This window comes from Hippopotamus amphibius, chromosome 17, assembly GCF_030028045.1.
Source record: "Hippopotamus amphibius kiboko isolate mHipAmp2 chromosome 17, mHipAmp2.hap2, whole genome shotgun sequence".
Classification (NCBI taxonomy): Eukaryota; Metazoa; Chordata; class Mammalia; order Artiodactyla; family Hippopotamidae; genus Hippopotamus; species Hippopotamus amphibius.
Genome location: NC_080202.1, coordinates 29,377,266 through 29,399,770, shown reverse-complemented (window position 1 = coordinate 29,399,770; position 22,505 = coordinate 29,377,266). Strand labels below are relative to the sequence as shown.

Here is a 22,505-nt window from a genome sequence, read left to right as displayed (position 1 = left end):
TTCAGATATCAAAGCAATATAAAAAGATGCACAAGGACAATACTTGATCTCATTCTACCCCCATCCTGCCTGTTTTCCTCCCTTGTATCATACCTGGCTTGCACTCAGGCAACCCCTTCATTAGTTTCTTATTTATCCTTCCAAAGTGTCTTTAGGTAAATAGGAATATGAATTGTTTTTTCTCCTTTATTAAATAAAGGGCAGCATACTGTACATACTGTTTTTCACTCAACAGCATCTTGGCTGTGGTTTTATGTCAATGGACTTAGTTTTTTGTTTTTTTTTTTTTTTTTTTTTTAGTAACTGTTGTATATTATAAAGGAGAAGGGCAGAGTGAGGAGAAGAGAAAGGAGAATCAAACTGGGGAGAAAAAGCCAAAAAAAAGTGTGTAAGGGAGGAAGAGAGAAAGGAAAGATTCATATGCTAGGGCATGGCTATCTCTTGAACCACCAGGTTGGGTCAGTACCTTAGCTTGACTCCCTCTGGTCTTGACTACCGTGTTGCAAGTAAATGTTGAAATGTTATAGGCAGAACTCCAGTGAAGTTGCTTAGTAGATTATATGGTCTGTAGTAGCTGATTCTGTTTTCCTTTATCCTGCCGATCTTATTGAGAAAGATTGACCATATAAATGGAATCCCATTACAAAAAAATGTCTGTATAAAACTCACACAAAGATCAAATCCTAGCTAATAGCTGCTTAGTTTCATGGATCTCATACTTTAAGGTGCATAAAAATCACTTGAGTGACTATTAAAAAGTAAAATTGCTGGCCCCCAGAAACTCTGATTCAGCAACAGGAGTCTTTAGTGTTAAAAAGTGTCTCTGGTGACTCATAAAGCAGTGATCATTAGAAACCCTATTATAATTATCCACTGAAGATCCAGATATCAAAATAATTATAATAGTTCTTAGAAGTTATGGGAATAAAAGATAGTGTGTGATATGTATATTTTGTTTTCTAGACTGTCTTTTGTATCCAGTTTTTTTAATTTTCAAAAAAGCTTATATAGGAGTGAAACTATCACTAGTCCAGTTTTTTACAGTGATGGGTATTCAGGCGCTAAAGTTACCTAGGGCATGCATCTGGGTTAAGTCATATGCCAAAGATTACATATGAGAGGCAAAATCAGCGGTCAGAATATCTTACATTCTTGAGATTTTTCCACCCCTTTGTGTTTGCAGTTTAAGTTATTATCATCACAGAACAAATGAGTGATGAAATTATTCATAACAGAAAGGATCCCTGAAAAGCAATGATGATGATGGGATAAAGTCACAGGTCATGTTTATAGCCCACTTAGGGTGAGGCAGCAGGATAAGAAGAGTAAAAATGCTTACTGATTACTTGCTAGTGCTCCCTACAGGCCTGTGAGATAGGTACCCCCAATATTCATTGTACAAGTGAAGAAACCAAGACTGCCCAACTAGTGCAGAAAGAGGATTCAGATTCAAGTGGATCTGATTACAATACCTGCTCTCTTTTCTTCTGCACTTTATTTTAAAAATTCCGTATGGTAAAATTGACCCTTTTTTTTTGTTTGGTGTAAAGTTCTATGCATTTTATCATACATATAGATTCATGTAACCGCCCCTACAGTCCAAATATAGAACAGTTCATTATCCCAAAAAACTCCCTCATGCTAGTCCTTTATAGTCACACACCCCCACCCCCAGCAGCCGCCAGTCTGTTCTCTGTCATTATAGTTTGTCTTTTTGACAGTAGTATCTGAATAGAATCATACAGTGTGTGATATTTCTAGAAAAGATTATGTAAAATTGTTTGCTTCATGTATTTGAAGCTCTGTCTTTAAGTGCATTTATGTACAGAAAATCTTGAACGAACTTTTTGGCCAGCCCAATATTGCAGGATTGTTGTCTTCTTGGTGACTTGACCCTTTTATCATTATGTAATGTTCCTTTTTATACCTTGTAATTGTCTTTGTCCTGATGTTTACTTTTCTTTTGATTAGTGTTTACATGGTATATCTTTTTCCACCTTTTTTACTTTTAACTTAACTGTTTGAAGTGAGTTTCTTGTAGATACATATGGTTGGGTTATGCATTTTTATGTATTTTAATAATTTCTGTCTTTAATTGGTATGTTTAGACCATTTACATTTTATATATTTGGATTTAAGTCTACCATTGTGTAATTTGCTTTCTGTTTTTTCCCTTTGTTGGGGGTGTGTGTGTGTGTCTGTGTGTGTGTGTGTCTGTGTGTGTTTCTGTTTCCTCTTTCCTTCATACTTTGGGTTAGTTGAATGTTTTCAGTATTGCATTTTATCATGATATTTTATCTTTGTATAGTGTATATATGGGGAGGGGAGGACTGGTTGCTCTAGGAATTGTAATTTTTTAGTGTACTTAAAACCATTATTTTCCCACTGAAGTGAAACGTAGAAACCTTACTATCATACAGCGCTCCCCTTTATATTATAGTTATTATATATATTAGTATATATACATTAAGAAACCACCAATGTATAATTATTATAGTTATTTTTCCACACTATTACAATTATTTTTCCATAATATAGTTTTTGCTTGCAACCCTCAAATTTTAAAGACTCAGGAAGAGAAGAATAGTCTATTTACTCAATATTTGCCATTTCTGTTGCTTTCCTTTTATTTTCTTTGCGTACAATTTCTCTTTTCCCTGAAGACTTTCTTTTAGCATTATTTTAGAGAAGATCTGTCAGTGGTGAAAGTCTCTTAGTTTATTTCGTGTGAGTATATCTTTTCCTTTTTTGCTCCTGAAGGATATTCTCATTGGATATAAGATTCTGGGTTGGTGGTTCTTTTCTTCTAGCAGTTTAATTTAATCATTGCTCCAGTCTCTTCAGGCTTAAATGGCTTCTAATGGGAAACCTAACATTTATTCACATTCTTTTCCCCCTGTTGATTCTGTTGTTTTTTTCTGTCTGTGCTTTCAAGAACTTTTCTTTTTTTCTAATTTTAAACAGTTTGAATATGATGTGTCTGAGCATGCCGTCTTTTGGTTTTGCTGAGTGTGTTCATTTCCTGTGGCTACCATAAAAACATTACCACAAACTGGGTGGTTTAAAACCACAGGAACTTACCTTCTTAGAGTTCTGGAGGCTAGAGCTCTGAGAGAAAGCCCTGAGGGGAGAAGCCATTCTTTGTCTCTTCCAGATTCTGGTGAGTGTTGGCACTCCTTGTTTATTTGGCTTGTGGCCACATCACTTTGCTTTCTTTCTCCACCTTCACATTGCCTTCTTCCCTGTGTGTCTCAAGCCCCTCCGCCCATTTTTCTATTGGTTTTTTTTTTTTTTTTTTTTGGCTGCGTCAGGTCTTAGTTGCGGCATGCGGGCTCTTTACTGGGGCACACGGGCTTCTCTCTAGTTGTGACATGTGGGTTTTTTTTTTCTGTCTGGTTGAGGCTCATGGGCTCAGTAGTTGTGGCGTGTGGGCTTAGTTGCCCCGTGGCATGTGGGATCTTAGTTCCCTGACCAGGGATCAAACCTGCGTCCCCTACATCGGAAGGCGGATTCTCTACCACTGGACCACCAGGAAAGTCCCCTGTTTTTCTGTTTTAAGGTCACTTGTCATTGGATTTAGTGCCCATTCAGCCATCATCTCAATATTGTTAATTATATCTGCAAAGACCTTTTTTTCCAAATAAGGTGACACTCATAGTTTCCAGTGATAAGGACAAGACATAACTCTGGGAGCCACCACTCAACCTATTACACTGAACTTCTTGAATCTGTGGGTTTGTTTTTCACCAAATTTGTGAAGTTTTAAGACTTTATTTCTTCAAATATTTTTTTTCAGCACTACACACTTTCTGCTGTCCTTCTGGGACTTTTGATGACACACAGGTTAGACCTGTTATCATTGTCTCATAGGTCCATAAGGTTCTGTTCGTTGCTTTTCTCACCCTGTTTCCTCTGTCATCCCCATTTTGCTGTTTAGCTCATTCTGTAATTTTTTTAAAATTTCAGTTATTGTATTTTTCAATTCTAAAATTACCATTTGGCTCTTCTTTATAATCTTGTGTTTCTTTGCTGAGACTTTCTATTTTTCTGTTTTTTCAAGAGTGTTCACAGCTCCTTGTTGAAGCATTTGTATAATAGCTGCTTTAAAATTGTGAAATAATTTCAGCATCTGCATCCTCTAGATATCAACCGCTGTTGATTGTCTTTTCTCTTGGAAGCTTAAATTTTCTCAGTTCTTCATATGCATAGTAATTTTGGATTGTATCTTGGACATTTTTAATGATATGAGACACTTGGTCTTATCTAAATCCTGTTGAGAATGTTGATATTTTGATTTTAGTAGGCAGACAACCTCGTGAGGTTTATGCCGCAATTTCAGCCTGCCTTCTGTGTGCTTTGGTTCCGATGTCAGTTAAACGTTCAAGGCCTTTGCAGACCTACCTGTTGAGACCTGTCCTGCTTGTGTGCTACCCAGTGGTCATGTAAGGTCTGGATAGCAGGCTGTGTGTTCAGTTCTCAACATCTTTGGCGTTTATTGGGATCAGCCATGGATACATAGATCAGGGTGTGAGCCCAGGATTTCATGAACAACTTTGAGGTTGTGATTTCTCTGGTTCTTTGCTTTCCTGGGACTTCCTTTTTTGGCTATCCAGTCAGAAAGCTGAAGATTTACTATGCCATGCATTTCCTTGACTATGCTTGTGTTGGGCACCAAATGACAGGACAGAAAGGGTAAAAGAAACAACAGAGGTTTGCCCTCTTCTTTTGGGATCACAGTTCCACCTCTTAGGAAGGTTCCCCTCACTCAGAGTTTTAAGCCCCTATAGGTCCCTGTTGCCTCTGTTGTCACTGCAGCCACCTTGGGATTGCCCAGGGTTTGGCGTGTGAGAAAACAAAGAGGATGAGGGATTTCCACACTCACTCTGAGCACTAGGATTTCCCTTTCCTGCTCCTTGAGTGAAAATGATAGGCTTCTCCTGGAGCTCTGCCTGTCCTCACTGCCCACTTGGGTTTTAGGCTGCATTGCATTCCGGTTAGGGAATACCAGAGGGGCAGAACATGGTAAATTCATCAACGATTCATTCATACTCAAATTCTAGTCTTCTTTCCCAATCAGCCTGTAACTAGTGTTTACTTTTCAGTTCTCAAATACTTGCCCCATGCATTTTGTTCAGGTTTTATAGTTGCATTTGGTGGGAGAGACAGGGTGAAGTGTGTTTACTCCAACTTTACTCGAAACTGTCCCCACTTCCTAACCTCTACTCTGCATTGCCCCTCATCCTTTAGGAAGTGATGGGGTGGTAGCTACTCTCGTGCAAAGACTGAGGGCTCTGGTGTGACTGGTATAGTGTGTGCACTCCAGGGTCTCAGGGCTGCCACTGCCTGGAGAGAGTGCTTTGTCTTTACTCTCTTTGGTATTTGGGCATCATGACCTGGTGGGCACTAAAATCCATGACAATTATTATTGATATATAAAATTAATATTTTTGTGCAGTCTGAAGGTACATTTGGGGTTTTGTTTTTAGACCGGGAAAGCCATCTTTTTGCATTTGTGTTCTCACTGTAGGGTAATCATGCTGTGTTATCTATCACACTATCCTAGGTTTGTCCAAAGGACCAGCCAAAACCTCACCTCAAGTCCTACATATGAGAGTGTAAGTAATGAAGGCCTTCCCTGGCAGTGCACCTAATGAGCAGATTATTATGCTAAAAAGGAACTCCTGGTCCTTAGTTCTCATGTTCTGGTCAAAGTTTCTTTATGATGTGTTGATGTAGCCCTTGTTAGGATTTTTCCTTGTTGACTTTTTAATCTTTTAAGATAGACAAGTGCAGTCTCACTTTGATTATAGGAGTATGGTTAAGGATCAGAATTCCCTTAGAGCTGCTTATCTTTGCTGTCTCCACTTTGTTTCCATCCATCCTCTGACAGACTTCAGCCAAGTTCTCATCCCAGCCACTTTACTGGCAGAGCTTTTGTCAAGGTCACCAGATACCTCCAGATTATGAAATCTAGTCCTGCAGTTCTCAGTCCTCATCTTACCTGATCAACAGCTGCAGACAGTCAGTCACCTCCTCCTTTCTGCACGTGTGGCTTTCAAACACCACTCAACTTTGGGTTCTTCTCTTGCCTCACTTCTTCTCCATCCCCTTTGCTGGTCCCTCCTCCTCTACTGGGCTTTCAATGTTGGAGACCCCAGGAGTCAGGCTTCAGATTTATCTGTATTCATTCCTATGGTCTTTTGGTCTCATATCTTAAAATACCATTCAGACTCTGACCACTTACAAGTTGCTGTCTCCAGCCCATACCCCTTTCCTATACTGAGAACTCACATTTCCACCTTCCACTTCACATCTCCTGTCTTCTTTCAGCCCCCGCTCCTGATCTGCTCTTCCTGCTGTCTTCCCCACTCAGTAAATGACCACTATTTCAGTTGCTCAGGTCAAAAACCTTGGGAAATCATGCTTGACCTTTACCTTCAAAATATATCCATTATCCAGCCACTTCTCACCACCTCCACGTCCACATCCCAGTGTAAGCTACCATTAGATGGATATTGCAGTGGCCTCCCTGAGGGTTGCCCTGCTTTAGTCTTCACCTCCATCTCCACCCTCACCCCCATCACACAATCTATTCTCAAAACAGAAACCAGAGCAATCTTTTTTAAAAGTAAAGTTTACATTACGTTACTCGTCTGCTCTAAAGTCACCTGTTATTTTCTTTCTGACTCCATTTTACTCATCAAAATCATGAAATACTGCAATAATGAAATACTGAAATACTCCTCCCATTACCTTTCCAGCTGCACCTCTTGCCTCTCTCCATTGGCTCACTCTGCTCCAACTGCACTGCCCTTCCCCCCCCCCCCCCCCAAAGCATATGACCTTGTGTCTCCTCAGATAATCACAGAACCTACATCAGAGTCCGGGCTCTGCTCAGTGTCCCCAATGGTGAGGCACTCTCTTGACCACGACTGTCAGAGTGATATCCTAACCCAGGCTCTCTTCTCCCATTACCCTGCTTTTTCCTGAGAGCACTTGCCATCTGACACCTGTTTACATTTGCTGATTTTCTGCTACTTGAGGGCAAGGATTTGGCCTGTTTTATTTACTGCTTTATATATAGAGCCTGGCAAATAGTAGGTGCCCAGGACATATTTATAAAATGAGTGAAGAAAATTACGGGAAGGAGGAGATATTTCTAATTAAAACTTATCTTTAAGTCCTAATTTGATATTTTCACCTTATGCTTTATTGTAGTTAATGTTTTTTGTCGTCTTTGAGGCTGAGGTTTTATATTCATTGTGGTACAAGAGACTCTGATCTGTGCCATACATTCCTGCTTTTTTTGAAAAGTAACATTTTTTTTTAAGTTTACATTTTATATGGGAAATGAGGTTCAGTGAGCGTGAAACCAGACAGAAAAGCAGTAAACTCTGTAACGGGTTATTACCTTAAAAACTAAAATAATAGTTAATAATTAATTCTTTTGTAGTTGAGAGTATTCTTGGAATAGTGCCATTTGGAAGCCTAGGAATCTAAATCATAAAGAAAGCTTAATGTAAAATATTTATTTGAACATACACCCTGCTCTCTTCAGTTTCTGGAATATTCAAATGCAGTATTACAGCCAGTTAGTCTACAGACCATTCCAGCAACACCATCAAACCAGAGACCGCCATCCTTGCCCAGCAATCATCCAGGTACTTGAGACCTTATTATTTGCATCAAATAAGGAAACTTGTAAGAAAATGAGTCTGCTAGAGATTTATTGGTAACTGAAAATAGATATACAGAGAGGAAAAATTAGAGTTCATTTGCATTTTTAAGCTACATGAGATAAATTCAGAGCAGATACCATTATGACTGACATTAGGAGATTTTAAAAATGCTTGTGTTGCACTGAGTATTGTGAGTGCTGAGGTAAATGGAACTTTAGTCAAAGTTTGGAAGTCTTCTTGTTATATACAGATTTGTTGTACTTGGGAGCAGCACTGGAACACCGGTGCGCTTGTTTTCAGTGGTGTTTGTTAGGACTTTCTGTTTGAAGTCTAAGTCATAAAGAGAATATTAATTGTGTTTATCTCCTTGAAAAGCACAATGTATTTCTTTCTGTTGCCTACAGCAATGACAAAGAATGATCTCCAGCCACCCAGTTACTACAAGGTAATGGAGTTTGATCCCTTAGCTCCTGCTGTCACCACAGAGTAAGTCATTTACAAAATGATTATTTTTTGTCTTGGTTCCCTTTGGTAGCAGAGCTAACAGGGCTTGATTATACATTTAACTTTGTTTAGGTCTTGGCAGAAATAAATGACTTTATTTAAAAATGACTTATGAGGTTTTATGGAGCTTGTTGCTCTTAATGGTCTTGTCATTCTTGGCGTTGTAACTAAAAAATAAAAATGCTGGGGCTGCACATTAAGAAATAACCAGAACCATCATGTGCATTAGTGCATTCCTTGTAGATGCCTTGGAGGAAAGTCAGGTTCTCTCCAGCTTGAGAAGGGCACTATTCACTGATTGGTGACCTAAGTACCACATTGATGGGATATTTTAGTTGTTCTTTGACTAATGCCAAAAAAAAATTTATATAAGAGCTTGTTTTCAATCTTCACTAGCAGTGACAACAGTGTGCTTAAAATGGATTAGTGTAAAAATTACTTTTTAACTTGGAATCCTTAAAGCAGCATTATTTTGTTATTCCATATTAATCAAATGTATATAACTATTTATGGGATGGTAGGCTCATTAGAGCTTTAATATACCCCCAGAATTGTTTAAAATGATAAAAACAAGGTTATATAAGTCATTGTTTAGAAATTAGCAGCCTGCAGGCTGTAACTTGCCTGCAGCTGTGTTTTGTTTGACCTATGTGAATTTTAAATATACATTTAAAAATTGCCAACAGTTAAAAAGTGGGATATTTCAAAAAGTATCTGGACCTCTGGATTCTTTTCGATACAACAGCAATGCCAGGCCTGCATTTTTGCGTGCTAGCAGTAGCTTGGGGCTGCATAGTAGCTGCTTCTTTAAGATGTAACAGGTTCTGCAGTCCACCAGGCCTCACCTGGCCCCCTACATACCTTTATCTGATCTGCCTGGCATGTGTAGGCATTTGAGGTTTTGACCCCTGGTTTAAACCCTCAATGTAGTCATCTAGTTTGGAATGATTTATGAATGAATCTTAATAGGCTTAGGAGTTCATTAAGTATTTTTTCCTAACAGGAGTGTGAAACTTCCCTAGGACATTCTGCTTGATAAAGTATCACTGAATATATTAGTGGTTTAAGGAATTAGAAACTGGTTAAGCTAGGTATGCTGTCTGGAAACCAGATGTTTTTATCAGTTTCTCCATGCAAATAGGCAGCAGAAAAGTATATTATTACATTCTAGTTAAAGTAGATGTGGTGGTGCAATAGATATTAAAGATAAGAGAGAGAGTAAAAAGCTGGAGAGGTAAAGCTTTGGAATTCCCTACCACTATAGTTCTGGGGGCTAGGGTGTCTCAGTTTCTTTGAACGGTCCATGAAATCCAGGGAACTTCTCCCTAAGGAAAAGCACAAAATCTTACAGAAAAGTTCTGGGATTTTCACATCACTGGTTATCCATGAACCCCAGGTTAAGAACTTCTACTCCAGCAGAGCATAGAGTATAGTACTTATGAATATACATACACATACACAACTCATTCATTTGACAAATGACTGAACACTATGTGCAAGGGAAACTGGTGCCTAATTTATCATGTGGAGCCTCATGGAAGGTAAATCTAGTATGGTGACAGAAATTAAATCAGCAGGCAAACATGTATTTACAGTTTGTGTTAATGGTGTGAAAGATATCGACTTGACAGTGTGTATAACAGAAAGAACTGATTTCAGTGAGGGTTAGAGAAAGCCTGAGAAGTGACATTAAGGTTAAGACCTGCAGTTTATAGTGTAGTGACAAGTTTGGGAATCAGTCTTGCAGGCCCAGGTAACAATTTAAACAAAGACCTTGCAGGGAGAGAGTTTGGGCACATTCAAGGAAATGTAAAAGCCAAGAGCAAAGAGAGCAACAGGGAACCTATTACCAGATGTGGAAATTGCAGTTTGGAAACAAAAAGAAGGGAGTACACAACTGTGATAAACATTGCTGAAGACAAACACTAAATAATGGACTAAGTAACAGGAAATCATTGGTGATTTTAGTAGAAGCATTTCAGTAGATTGACAGGGACAGAGCCCAATTTCAGTGCATTAAACAGTAAGAGATGAAGTAGACAGTTAAGTGCACAGGTAACTTGCATAGAAACTTAAACATGAAGGGATTGTGGAAGGTGGTCTGGCAGCTAGAGGATTACTTAGGTGATTAAGTAGACATGGGATGAAGGACTGTATTATTTTATAAAATGGGAGATGCTGGAACATCTGCGAACCCTGAGGGGTAGGATTTAGTAGAGAATGAGAGGTTGAAAATTTAGGAAGGGAGATACCCAGATGAGTAGAGTGTTTGAGAAGCCAGGGGTAGACAGACAGGATCATAGAAGTAGATGATGGTGCAGTTGAAAACAGACTTGAAGATTTGGTCCATTATGGGAATGTGAGGAGGTTTCCATATCCAGACATTTAAGTTATTAAGATGTGAGGTTTCTGACTGAGAGGAGGGGCATCAGAGATTTGAAGGAGGCTGAAATACTTTTGTGAAAATGAGAGACAAAACTTAGAGAAATAAGTTTCTGGACCATGCTGGAGCTTCTTCAAGTTGGTGATCATGCCTTCAACGTGCTGAGTTTTTTTCCTTAGCCACGTGTTGCTATACTGTGTATATTAATGTCAGATTTGTAGGTATAGATATTTTCTATCTACAGACACATGTAAGACAAATATAAAGAACTGAATGAAGGCTGTCATAGAAAAATGACTATAAACAAAGCACAAAGATGATGGTTATATGCTAAAGGTAGCTCAGGAGTTTGGACTATAATAACATAGATTAAATAAGCTAGAATATTAATTTTTAATGTTTTTAAGCTAGGGAAAGCTGAACTTTTTTTTTAAAAGCAGAAAGCAGACTGGCCAAATTTTGAGCCATTTTTCTTATTAAATTACAAGTAAAGTAGTTATGTAAGATACATATTTATAAGATGCATGGGAGTAGCAGCGTTTGGATCTAAGAAAGTTATAATGTAAGCTTCAGAGCAGAGATCTTTGTTTTTATTTACTGAGATAGCCTGAACACCTAAAACGGCACCAGATTTTTAGTTAAGATGTTGGCAGTTAAAAGCCAAAATACTACGTTGAAATTCATATATAACCCCTTTGCCATGATGGCTTGTTTCAGAGCTATTTATGAAGATATTGATGTTCATCACCACAAAGAGGCTCAAAGTCCCAGTGACTGTTGAGGTAAAGGCTTCTACTTACACAACTTACCTTCCACATGATTTCAGTGTAACTGTCACTTTCTACACTTATTATTTACATTTTGTAAAGACCATCTCAGTCTGACACATTGATGAGTGAAATATTATTACACAAGTTCCTCTGAGTCACTCAAATTGTAATGAACTATTTGTTCACTAATGAAATACACTTTGTGACCATGTTAGCGAAAAATTATAAATCTTGGGACTGCAGAAGTTGGTTTATGGTATAAAAATATTAATGCTAACAAAAATAGATGATCAATAAAAACTTCTTAGCACAAGAATCAGACTTGTCTCCTATGTGCAGTTAATACCTGTTAACTGGGACGGGTAGAACCCATTCATTGTTAGTCTAGATTGGTCTGGATTCTACTGCTTTACTAATCGTTCCATTTATTTACTAATAAATACACATGGCCACCAGTAACCCTATTAACCTTATTTATTCCCTCCACACCCGTGGAGGTAGTACATTCCCAACTTTTCTCTACTAGATTGTGGCTCTCTAGTTATCAGGGAATGGGGAAAAAGGGGAAAGAGAGAAAAGGATGGAGATGGTTGACTCTTCTTTTTATTCCAGGTGGAAGTGGATGACCAGCTCACTAGCGGCATTATGGGTGCCCATTCTCTAAAAGGTAGACCCCGTCCAGCTTTGAGGCCCAGAAGTTGACATTCCAAAATTTAAAAACTACTGTGGAACATTTCTCCTCTGCAGTGAAGAAGTTTAAACAGAAGAGTAACAGTTCCAGAGTAACATTTAAGGTTCCTGACAGCAGCTCAATCTTTATCTCAAAAGAACTTGGTTGAAACATATTGACTTAAAACTTCAGCAGAAGAAAAATTCATGGTACTGTGGCCAACCAGGTTAAGTGTAGCACCTTGTTTCATAGGCCTTCATACATTTAGAAACATCAGAAGAGTTGGGATAAGAGTAGATGAAGACTGCTTCATTACAAAATAATTGTTAATAGATGAAAGCATGAAATGTGAAAAACTATTTTTCAGCAAGAATACCGAGTGCCTTCATTTAACTAAAGTTGAATGTAAAAGTCAATTTGCACTTCTTTATCAATAATACTCCTGTTTAGAATTATGAATTGTAAAAGCCATGATGACTGTAGTTTAATTATATTTCAGGTACCCTCAAGAGGTCACTGGATTGTACATCGGTTGCCTTTAAATATAATTCTTTGTAATACTAAGTGCTCTTTTTTTTTTCTTTTTGGAAGAAAGACTACCGGAAAAGATTCAGAATAAACTTTACTTTGGTTTGTCAAATTACAATGACAAATAAATTACTATTAAAACAGTTTAATACATCTTTTTTCAGAAGAACTTCAGATGTCAGTAAATCTTCACAATCCCACTTACATTTTAAAATTCAGGGACTTGGAACTATCACAAGAAATGCTAGAAGCCTACTAGATATACTTATGCATTTTACTTAAATTTCATGGTATCGAAATTTCAAAGTACTTATTTAGTACTCTGAGTGTAAAATAGCCCTAGATCTGAAAGGAAAAATACAGTCAAATTTGAAATCAGAATGTAATCTTTGGGCAAGCTGTTAGGGCTTAGTGATTCCTCTTCCATTCTAAGCTTTTAAAATAGTGACTGTTCGTAATGAAAGTAGTAACCAACTATTTTAGGAATAATAATAAAAATTCATTGCTACAAGTGTGAAGCGCTAATAATCTGAAAGGGGACCAGTGAATTAAGCTGAACCATAAAGTCCATGCCAACATATTTAAGAAACAAAGCAGTTTCTTTTAATACTACTTAAACTCTAAGTATGGTTTTGAACAGTTATACATTCTAAGTAGGGTAAATTAGCTGGGAAGAAAAGAACCATAAGTATATAACATATAAAATAGAAGGCTTCACATTATTATAAATATTTCTCCTCTGAGAAGACAAGATACATGATTTTTCAAAAATCACAAATATGAAGCAGGACTTAGTTGCTAACTTCAGTTATAGCCTGGGACCGGCAACTTATGCCCCTCCTTTGCTTCAAAAAAAGTATAAGAAAGAGTGATGAGATCAACATTCACCATTCTTGGATCTTCAGCAAATTCAGGATCAATGTAGAAAAATACTGGCATATCTACTTCCTCTTGTGGATTAAGCCTTTGTTCTTCAAAACAGAAGCACTAGAAGTTATAGAAAGGTATTCAGTAATTAATATTTCTATTCTGTTACCTATAATAGAAACTAGTGCTTCATTTATTGGCTTTAATAAACATACTGTTAATTATAATCTTTAAATTCTGTGATAGAAAAACAGCATCTTTCATCTCAGATTGAGTTTTGCTTTAAAGATTGAGAATCAGCAAATTCTTCTAATCTTAAAAAAGCAGGGGGAGAGAGAAAAAAAAAAGCAGGGACTTCCCTGGTAGTGGGAAGTAGTTAAGAATCCACCTTCCAATGCAGGGGACTAGGGTTCGATCATGCCGTGGGGCAACTAAGCCTGCGTGCCACAACTAGAGAGCCCCGTGCACCACAACCATAGAACCCCTACTGAGCCTGGCACAACTAGAGAGCCTCTAGAGTCTGCATGCTGCAGTTAAGACCCAACACAGCCAAATAAATAAACAAATAAATAGTAATAATGGAGCATCATGAATAACTTAAAAAAAAAAAAAGCAGATATCCATATGGTTTGGCTCCCAACCTCTGCATAGCTGTTATAAGCAATGAAAAAATAGTTTGAAATTTAGAAGAAATGAACTTTCAAAAATTAGTACCTACTAAAGAAACACAGCAGTGAATTTAGTACCAAACAATTTCATGTACCTTTATCCACACTCTGTAACGTTTGCATTTAGTTATACCTGTATTTTATTGAAATACTGTCCAGCTTCAAATGGTACAACATTGTATGTAGAAATTCCGATTATTGGTTTGTCAGTAGGATTCTTAGCTTTATAAAACGCCAGTGCAGTCTCTCCTGGTACTACCTGTTTTAGGGAAAATGCACATTATTAACACTTAAATCTCACACAGTTCCTTCTCTCTCCTAAATTAGTCATTATTTTCGTTTCAGACCATAATACCTCATCTAAACTAATGTTAATGGTCAGCAAAATAAATTGTGACTACTACCCAAGAACATCTGATTTTCAAATATTACTTGCACATGTCAGTGGAGAACCAATGCTCTATTATTATACATGCTTAGTTATGGACTGTCCTCTTCTATGTTTGAAGGCTACAAGCAATAACCTGCAGTTGAAGTTATTTAAAATGTGTCTAAGAACAAGCCAAGCCTAACTTCTTAACCCTTATCCCTGAATACTATATAACTGAATAAAGATTCTTTTTAGAAAAGGTTACAACCTTAAACTTAGTTGACAGCCAGGGTAAATTAAACGTATAACCAGAGTAAAACTGACTGAATACAACTTTTACTTAACCAAAAAGCACTAATACTCTTTTTTGAGAGAAAATAACAGATAAAATAAATTGCAAGTCTTTGAAAAAGAAGTCAACATCCAAAGAATGCTCTGTCACGTACCAATTTAGCCACTAATACCTTGTATACTACTATGTGATTGGAACTAGTACTCAGAACCATAATCTATTACACCCTCAAATCATTGAAGAGATTCAGTCAAGATTACTAACCTGGGGAAGCACTAATATTAACAGGGTTTTCCAATAAGAGTTACAATAAAGCTTTTCTGGCTATTCCTCAGTTCGTGAGATAATTTCAGTTAAATCCTCTAATCAAGATTTTAGGAAACCTTTAAGGTGTATAGTCTTTCTGAAGAGTAGAACATGACGTTTAGCATTATTACTTCAGAGATCCTTAAATTTTTTCTTAAGTGACAGGGATACTTCTGATATGAATATCAGTAAACTACTTTCCACTGTAACCAATGATTTTCAACATTTTTCCTATATCATCTATGCCTGGGGTAAAGTCAACTATAAAGCATGACAGCTGCTCCTACTCTCAAGATTAGTGACCAGAGAACTTCTTAGTGAACTTTTAATATGACTGTAATAAAAACATGACATTTTCCATTGTTCCAAACTGACTTTTATTATAATGCCATGTAATTTAAAAGTTAAAAGTATATTCTGTTACATTAGGTATAGGGCACTGTCAAAAAGTAGTCTGTGGGAATAAAAGAATTACAGTAATGTAATCTGTCAGTATTTTGAAATTAGGTTTAGATGACTGTTTTCTAAATTGTGAAACAGTAAGTGATGAAAGAAAGAATTTTTACATTGAAAAAAGCAATTTTTTAAAAACTGCTTTAGCCACTTACATATATTTCTGTTTGCTGAGGTCTAAAGTTCCACTGGAGACTTGCATGCACATCTGCATTGAAGGTGACTTTAATGATGCGATCCTTAACAGGTACCATGTTTTCAATCTGGTCTGATGCATGACCTGCTACTGCCGATCCTCCCAGTCCAGTAGTCTAGGAAAAGACAACAACATATAATATGCTAAACAACAGTACAATAGTTTTAGGTGCTGATGACCTATTTATTGGATGAAACAAAATTTTAAAAGCAATTTAACTTTAATAACCCAGTAGCAGCAAAGTTTATATACTATCACTGACCATTTGCTATGAATGTGCCAATGACAATTTTTGGGTGTCAAAGGCCTATATTTGTTAAAGTCATATTTTAGCAGTAAGTGATGAAAGCAAGAATTATTTGGCATGGTCAAAAATGAATTATTTGAAAGAGAGTGGACTTGTCACTGATAACAGAGCTCAGAATCTTTAGCTGAACTTTTCATTAAACATACTTCCCCTTATTGCTAATATTTCATATCAACTATTATTAATAGGAATAAAATTTACCCACAAAGCTGCCATTTCAATAATTTAAACAATTCCATTTTCCACATTCCTGTCTGGTCCTTTTCCATATCATAACTTTCAGAGCACAGATTAGTTTGTAGCTTCACTTCTGCAGTCTGCTTTCCTCAAACACTGTTAAGTATTTTCCCATGTTGGTAAACATTTTTGTAAATTTAACTATTTTTTTGTATAGTACAGCTTTTATATATATAACCAGTTAATTGGAGAACCTGATCTCTTTGGCCACTGAATCAACTAATCATAAGGCATCAGGATAATCTGTGTCTCATATTTCTTGTCTGTCTTTATTACCATTAATTATTTCCTTATCCGAGATGCTTAAAAAAAAATCCTTATTTCCAGGGTCCTCATTCTTCTGACACCTGAGGTTGCCAGAATTCTGGCCTCCAGATGATTCATCTTTTACTACACTAGGAAAAAAAACACCAAATTTGAGGCTAGGGGAGACCCCCAGCGAAATGTAGTATTTTTATCTTAGCTTGTTACGCAAGTCAACCAGCTTCACTCAGCTGCCTTGCAATATGAAATTACATTATAACCCTAGAAGAAACATCAGAGGGTAAGCCTTTTTTTTGCTTAATAAGTATATACTTCTCAAGAAGGCTAAGTTTTAAGATGTAATTCTTTTTCCTAAAGAATCTGAGTCACTTGAATAAAATTCCTGAATGTTTTCTGACAGGCAGTTATGAGCTCAGTGTATGAAGTGGTTTATATAATCCCTTTTTTTGCTCTAAAGTTCTATAAATCCAGAAGTAAAAGAGATGCTCTTTTGGAAATGTCAATACTAAACATCCAACTATGATTTCAGTTTAGGATTACAAATGACAACTGTTTTTACTTTCCTGCCCTGCACTTTCATCCACGTGCATGAAATACTGCCATTCACTTTAATTTGGGGCAGGGTTTCTCAATCTTGGCACTAATGACAGTTTGGCTAGGATAATTCTTTGTTGTTGTTGTTTTGGTGGGGGTGGGGGATGGGTCTGCCCTCTGCAGTGTTGGATGTTTAGCAGCATCCCTTAGCCTCTACCCACTACATACCAGTAGCACCCACCACCCTCAATTCCCAGGTTGTGACCAACCTAAACTATCTTGATTGTTAAATATTCCCCGAATAAAATCAACCACCCACCTGCCCACTCCCCCGTGGTTTGGGGAGACCTACACTTGCTGTTTTAGATTCAGGTCTGCTTATGATTTAATCAAGGTAGTTTTGGGCTTCATGCTTGGTCCAGGCTGGCCTCTGATGAAAATTAATTCACATTCTACACTCATCCTCCAGAAATTAGGATGCTACTGCACTTTCCTACATAAATGCTGATGTTAAGAGACTGAAAAGGCCTTCAGGTTTCTGCTGCTTCACTATAAAAAATAAAGGCAAAAGTTAATCTTCATAAGGACAGGAGAAGTAAGCCATGTATTAACAATAGTGTCAAGAAAGAGCAGTTAACCAGTGATTCCCAAACTTCTGCACATTGGAACCTTTAAAAAATTACTAATGCCTGACTTCCACTCCAAGACCTTCTGATTTAATTGCTTAGGGATGTGACCTGGGTGTCAGGATTTTGAAAAGCTTTCCAGGTGATTCCAACGTACAACCAAGTTTGGGAACCAATATCACTCACTGACTGAATGAACCCAATGTGTAGCTCTCATTTACGGCATGTTTTTAAGACAGAAATTCCTGGCCCCTACCCAGGTCTCCTAATCAGGAAGTCTGGGGTAGGGCTCATGTTTGTTTAAGAAGCCCCATGAGTGATCCTAATGCCCAAAGCAGAAAACTACTGTTTAAGAACTTAGGGGAATATATATGAAATAGGTGAAGTCTGCTCTTTTATCCCCATGGCTCTCAAACATTAGCCCGCATCAAAATCTGCTAGGGAACTTATTCAAATCTAGATTGCTGGGCCCTGCCCCCAGAGTTTCTGATTCAAAAGTTCTAGAGGTGGACCCAACAATCTGCACTCAAGTTCCCCTCCCAGGTTAACGAAGCTAATGCTCGTCCGGGGGTCTGCACTTTGAGAACCACAGTACTATAGTTTCTGATCTAATAGGGAGCCCTGGGTAAGAAAATTAACATTACATATTAACAAGGAGGAAAAGCCTCTAAGTTCTAATTCATGCTAGTCTGTATACATAAAAAGCTACTCCCAGTTTAAGCACAAGTAGCAAGCACACTCCCATTTCCAGGGTTAACCTTTGCACAGAAACCGTATGTGGTTCACAGGATGAATGTATGAACATACATCACGCGTTTTAAAAGCAGGTACGTGTGTGAGCAGCAGGAGGGTAAGGCAGGCTGCTGGATACCGCAGTACAGACTGCAGACTTTTAGGTGGTACAGCTGAGACTGGGGAATTTCACTAGGCAGTGGGGTACAGGCACAATCACTGCAAGAGGTCGGGCTCTACCCGTAGTTCTGTTACTAACTTTCTTGGTGACCTTGGACAAGTAAGTCACTTTTTAAGGCCTGCTTCCTCTTTGGTAGGTAATCTCGGATCTCTCTCCAACACGGCCCTGTGGAGCATCGCTGTCTAGGGAACTGCCAGGCACCCCCGCCCCTCCAGAACGGCCGCCCAGCGGGCAGCGCCGACCCTACCTGGCAGTAGAGCCGGTAAAGGGGCACAGCGGCGTAGGACGCCCCCAGCATGCCCACGGCCGCCGCGGCCACATACGTGAGGACGGTCTTGTTCCGCCGCCGCCAATCCTCCTCCTGTGCGCGCGTGAAGGGGTTCGTGCTCTTCGGCCGCCTCGGCGGCTGCACGGCCAGGCTCGGGCGCCTCCAAGTCCCGAGCCGTCTCAGCCCCCTCTCAGCCGCCTCTGTCCCGCTCCTCCCCGGCCTGAGACACGGCTCTACCCTCCCCGCAGGCTTAGTCGGGGTCGCAGGGTGTCTCCAGGGCCACCCGCAGAAAGCAACGCCCCTCCACCCCGGACGCCAAAAACCTCCCATCCCACCCGGAAAGAACGCCTGCCAGTCGGGGGCGAGAGGCCAGATCTCGCGAGGTCTGCTCTGTCTCGCGATCTCTGGGTTGAGCCTGCCGCTGCCTTGGCTACGGGGCCCTTCAGGTGGCGGCGTTCGTCGTCGGGCTACGGAGGCCGGGTTGCCGAGTAAGTTGGCGTTTTGCTTCTTGACTGTTCCTCCCGCTTTGCTTCCCTCCAGTACCTATTTAACTTACTTTTAGGAAAACGACTTGCGCTCCTCCGTTTGCAGGCCATCATCACATGAGTTTGTGTCTCTAATCTTCTCAACCTTCAGCAGCCTTTGTCTCGACCCGGCGGCCCCCAGCGGCCGCTGTCCCGCGCGCTCGTTTGACTGGGGTACTCTGGCCGCAGGTCGGCTCTTACTGCCCTGGACGCGGGCTCGAGGAGCACCTCTTCCAGGAAGGCGTCCTGTATGAACCACAGCCCGCTCCAACACTCGCACACCTACATCTTCCCAGCCCCTGGGAATCGCCTTCTACTGCTCTGATGTCCCTTAACCATTTGCGAAGTGAAAATGAACCAGTTGTGGAGCGGGAGAGACGTTGTCAGACTGGTTTTTGAGAGGATAGTGACCAGGGTATGAGGATCATTTAAGGAAGGATTGAAGGAAATGGGAATGTTCATCTTGGAAAAGAAACGCATGAGGGATGTAATAGCTTTCTTCAGTTGTCCTACAGGACAGAGTAGGACCTGCGTGGGGCGGAAGGCATAGCCGGTTTTGCTGTAATGGAAGAAAGCATCCTTCAAGGAACTATAAAGTAGTGATTGAGAGCTCAGATTCTGAGGTTATGCGGGTCTAGATTCATAGCCGGGTACTCACTATGGCCTTCTGCCCTTAGGTCATTTATTTGACCCTTTAAAAACTTAACGGCCTTACTTATAAAATAAGAATCATAACAGTAAATGAGAATATGCACGTAAAGTGATTTTCACAGTGTAGAGGTTTAGTAAATGTTAGTCTTTAATGCTGATGTCCAGAGCAGGTATAATTATCCACACTTCATGGATGAGGAAGCTGAAGTCCTGAGAAGCTAAATGACTTCAAGTCATTTAACACTTTATTTATTGTACTCTCTTGTGGGCCAGACATTGTTCAACCTACTGGGGCTACAGCACAGAGAAAGTCAGAGAAGATCACTTCGGTTATGGAGTGTGTCTTTTCTACTGAGACACTCAGGAGAAAAGCCAGTAACAGATACATAAGTAAGGGAACTTCAGATAACAATCAGTACAGTATGATTGAAAGTCAAGAGGAAGGGAAATAAGGTCTTTCTGAGGATGTGACATTTGAACCTAGTCCTTAGTGATGATAAGGAGCAGCCTGCACATCAACAGTTCCAAGTCATGCAAAGGCCCGCAGGCAAGAAAGAGCTACTTACCACTGAAGAACAAAAAGGGGCCAATGTGCTCCTAAAAGCATTGTGAACAGGGAGAAAAGTGGTGGAAATTGGGTCAGAGCAGCTAGGTATACAGGGGCCAGATAATACAGAGCCTTGTAAGCCACGTCCAGGGATTTGTATTTTATTCTAAAAATAATACGAACCATACAAGTGACATCCGATTCACATTTTTTAAAAGATGTTGGTTATGGTGTGGAGGATGGCTTAAAGGGAAGGGAGTAAAAAAGAAAACAGAACAGTTTGGAGGTGATTGCAGTAGTCCAGGTGAGTTATAATGGTCACCTTGAGAGAGTAATTGATTAAGTTGTGGTCACAGGGCCAGAAAATCACACACACACACACACAAATCAGAGTATCTTCTGACTCTTCTGTCTTGGCACAAAAATTTCAAGATTCTGTGATTCTACAAACTTATTCCTGTGTTATGAGAATATTTGAAAATTTTTTTCATCTGTATCTACCTTAGTTCTTATACCAGATTGTCATCTCTTTCCGGACAGGACCTATCATAAATTCTTTACAACATAAACTCAAACCCCATGCAAATGTTAATGTCACTGAAGCCAACAAAACATTTCCTTTGACCATTCTTTTTTCCCAGGCAGCCCTTCCATGTAGCAGCAGGTAGCAGCATAAAGATGTCAATAATAGTGTCTTTGTTTTGGACTTTTATTTTGTTATGTAATCGCAAATGAAATTACTGTTTTCCAAGGTACAGTAATCTTGATAGCAGTAGAGCACTGTTGACTGCAGTTCTTGTGAGCCAGAATGTGCTTGTGATGTTGCATAAATCATTATGATAAGTAATGCTAAGTAACGGGTTCTACCATGAATGGAACGGGAGCACCTCAGGCAAGGCTAGTTATAACCCTGTCCTGCAGGTAGAGGCACTGATTACAAACTTAAAACATCTGGGGCTGGACTGACATTTCAGACTCGGCACCTTTAATTTGTAATATCATTTTTTAGTGGTAAATAATTGAACCTTGTGAACCATTTCTAGTTAGCTATGATCATGTTCAATTTTACCTAGTAGGTAAAATAGGTTGTTATTTTTCATACAAACCATTTTGGGAGATGACAGGTGAGTGAAATGGGTGAAGGTAGGAAAAGAGGGAAAAATGGGGGAGAAAAAGTTTGATAGTCACAATGTTTTCTTATCTGATTATTTGTTTTCTGGCTTTCTGACTTAAGGATTATAAAGATGTATTGCTTTTAAAATTTGGTTTGTGGGAATTTCCTGGTGGTCCAGTCATTAGGGCTCAGTGCTTCCACTGCAGGGGCCACGGGTTCGATCCCTGGTCATGGAAATAAGATCCAGCAAGTGTCGCGGTCTGGCAAAAAAAAAACAAAACTTGTTTATAATTAACTTTTTTAGTATTTTTAATGCATAAGTTAAGGACATTGCAATGTAAATCTTAATATGTTAGTCACTGAGCTGTATTTCTTAGCTGGCTGCCTAATAAAGCTATTTAGATCCATCTGTCAATTTGAAGTACCTAACAATTACTCCAACAGTACTAACAACTGTTTATTTGGTAGGTATTTATTACAATACTTTCCTTCTACCTAAAAGAGGAAGAGTAATACATTTGAGTAAATAGTAAGAATGAATGAATTGTTTGCCTGAGAATAGACTGGATAATCACTGTCTTCCAGTTAGTGCACAATAATGGCATGAAGGTGCCTCAGTAAGTCTTTTTCTTTTTTTTAAGTGTTTGTTATTTATTTATTTACTGATTATTTTTTGACTGCATTGGGTCTTCGTTGTTGTGCAGGGGCTTTTTTCTCTCTAGTTGCAACAAGCAGGGTCGTTGTGGTTCTCGGGCTTCTCAGTGCAGTGGCTTCTCTTGTTGCAGAGCACGGGCTTTGGGCACTCGGGATTCAGTAGTTGTGGCTCGCGGGCTC

The 22,505-nt window shown here is 39.0% G+C and overlaps 3 protein-coding genes across 13 annotated transcripts in view; 2 read left to right on the top strand and 1 right to left on the bottom strand.

Moving 5' to 3' along the window:
• Positions 1-12,678, top strand: part of TOM1L1 (target of myb1 like 1 membrane trafficking protein) — a 54,602-nt gene extending 41,924 nt beyond the window's left edge. For 3 of the 4 annotated variants that reach the window (XM_057713747.1, XM_057713749.1, XM_057713750.1), the window contains 5 exons: positions 5,564-5,615; positions 7,559-7,661; positions 8,084-8,165; positions 11,284-11,348; positions 11,949-12,678. In XM_057713747.1, coding sequence (XP_057569730.1) covers positions 5,564-5,615; positions 7,559-7,661; positions 8,084-8,165; positions 11,284-11,347 — 301 coding nt within the window. In that variant the 3' untranslated portion in view covers position 11,348; positions 11,949-12,678. The remainder of the gene's footprint in view (positions 1-5,563; positions 5,616-7,558; positions 7,662-8,083; positions 8,166-11,283; positions 11,349-11,948) is intronic. The other variant, XM_057713748.1, reaches the window with a different exon arrangement.
• LOC130839522 (cytochrome c oxidase assembly protein COX11, mitochondrial) lies at positions 7,550-19,213 on the bottom strand. 5 transcript variants are annotated; one of them, XM_057713753.1, is made up of 6 exons: positions 18,815-19,213; positions 15,646-15,801; positions 14,203-14,328; positions 13,423-13,521; positions 9,440-9,508; positions 7,550-7,736 (listed from the first exon to the last, which is right to left on the bottom strand). In XM_057713753.1, the coding sequence occupies exons 1-5, from the start codon at positions 19,163-19,165 to the stop codon at positions 9,467-9,469; spliced, it is 774 nt and encodes a 257-aa protein (XP_057569736.1). In that variant the 5' UTR covers positions 19,166-19,213; the 3' UTR covers positions 7,550-7,736; positions 9,440-9,466. The 5 variants fall into 5 exon arrangements, with proteins under 5 accessions (XP_057569736.1, XP_057569738.1, XP_057569735.1 ...); XM_057713755.1 differs by lacking the exon at positions 13,423-13,521; XM_057713752.1 differs by lacking the exon at positions 7,550-7,736 and having other exon boundaries at positions 8,159-9,508.
• The window catches only part of STXBP4 (syntaxin binding protein 4), a 185,480-nt gene continuing 182,172 nt past the window's right edge, over positions 19,198-22,505 (top strand). For 3 of the 4 annotated variants that reach the window (XM_057713743.1, XM_057713746.1, XM_057713742.1), the window contains exon 1: positions 19,198-19,323. The gene's annotated coding sequence lies outside the window, so the exon portion shown is untranslated. The remainder of the gene's footprint in view (positions 19,324-22,505) is intronic. The other variant, XM_057713745.1, reaches the window with a different exon arrangement.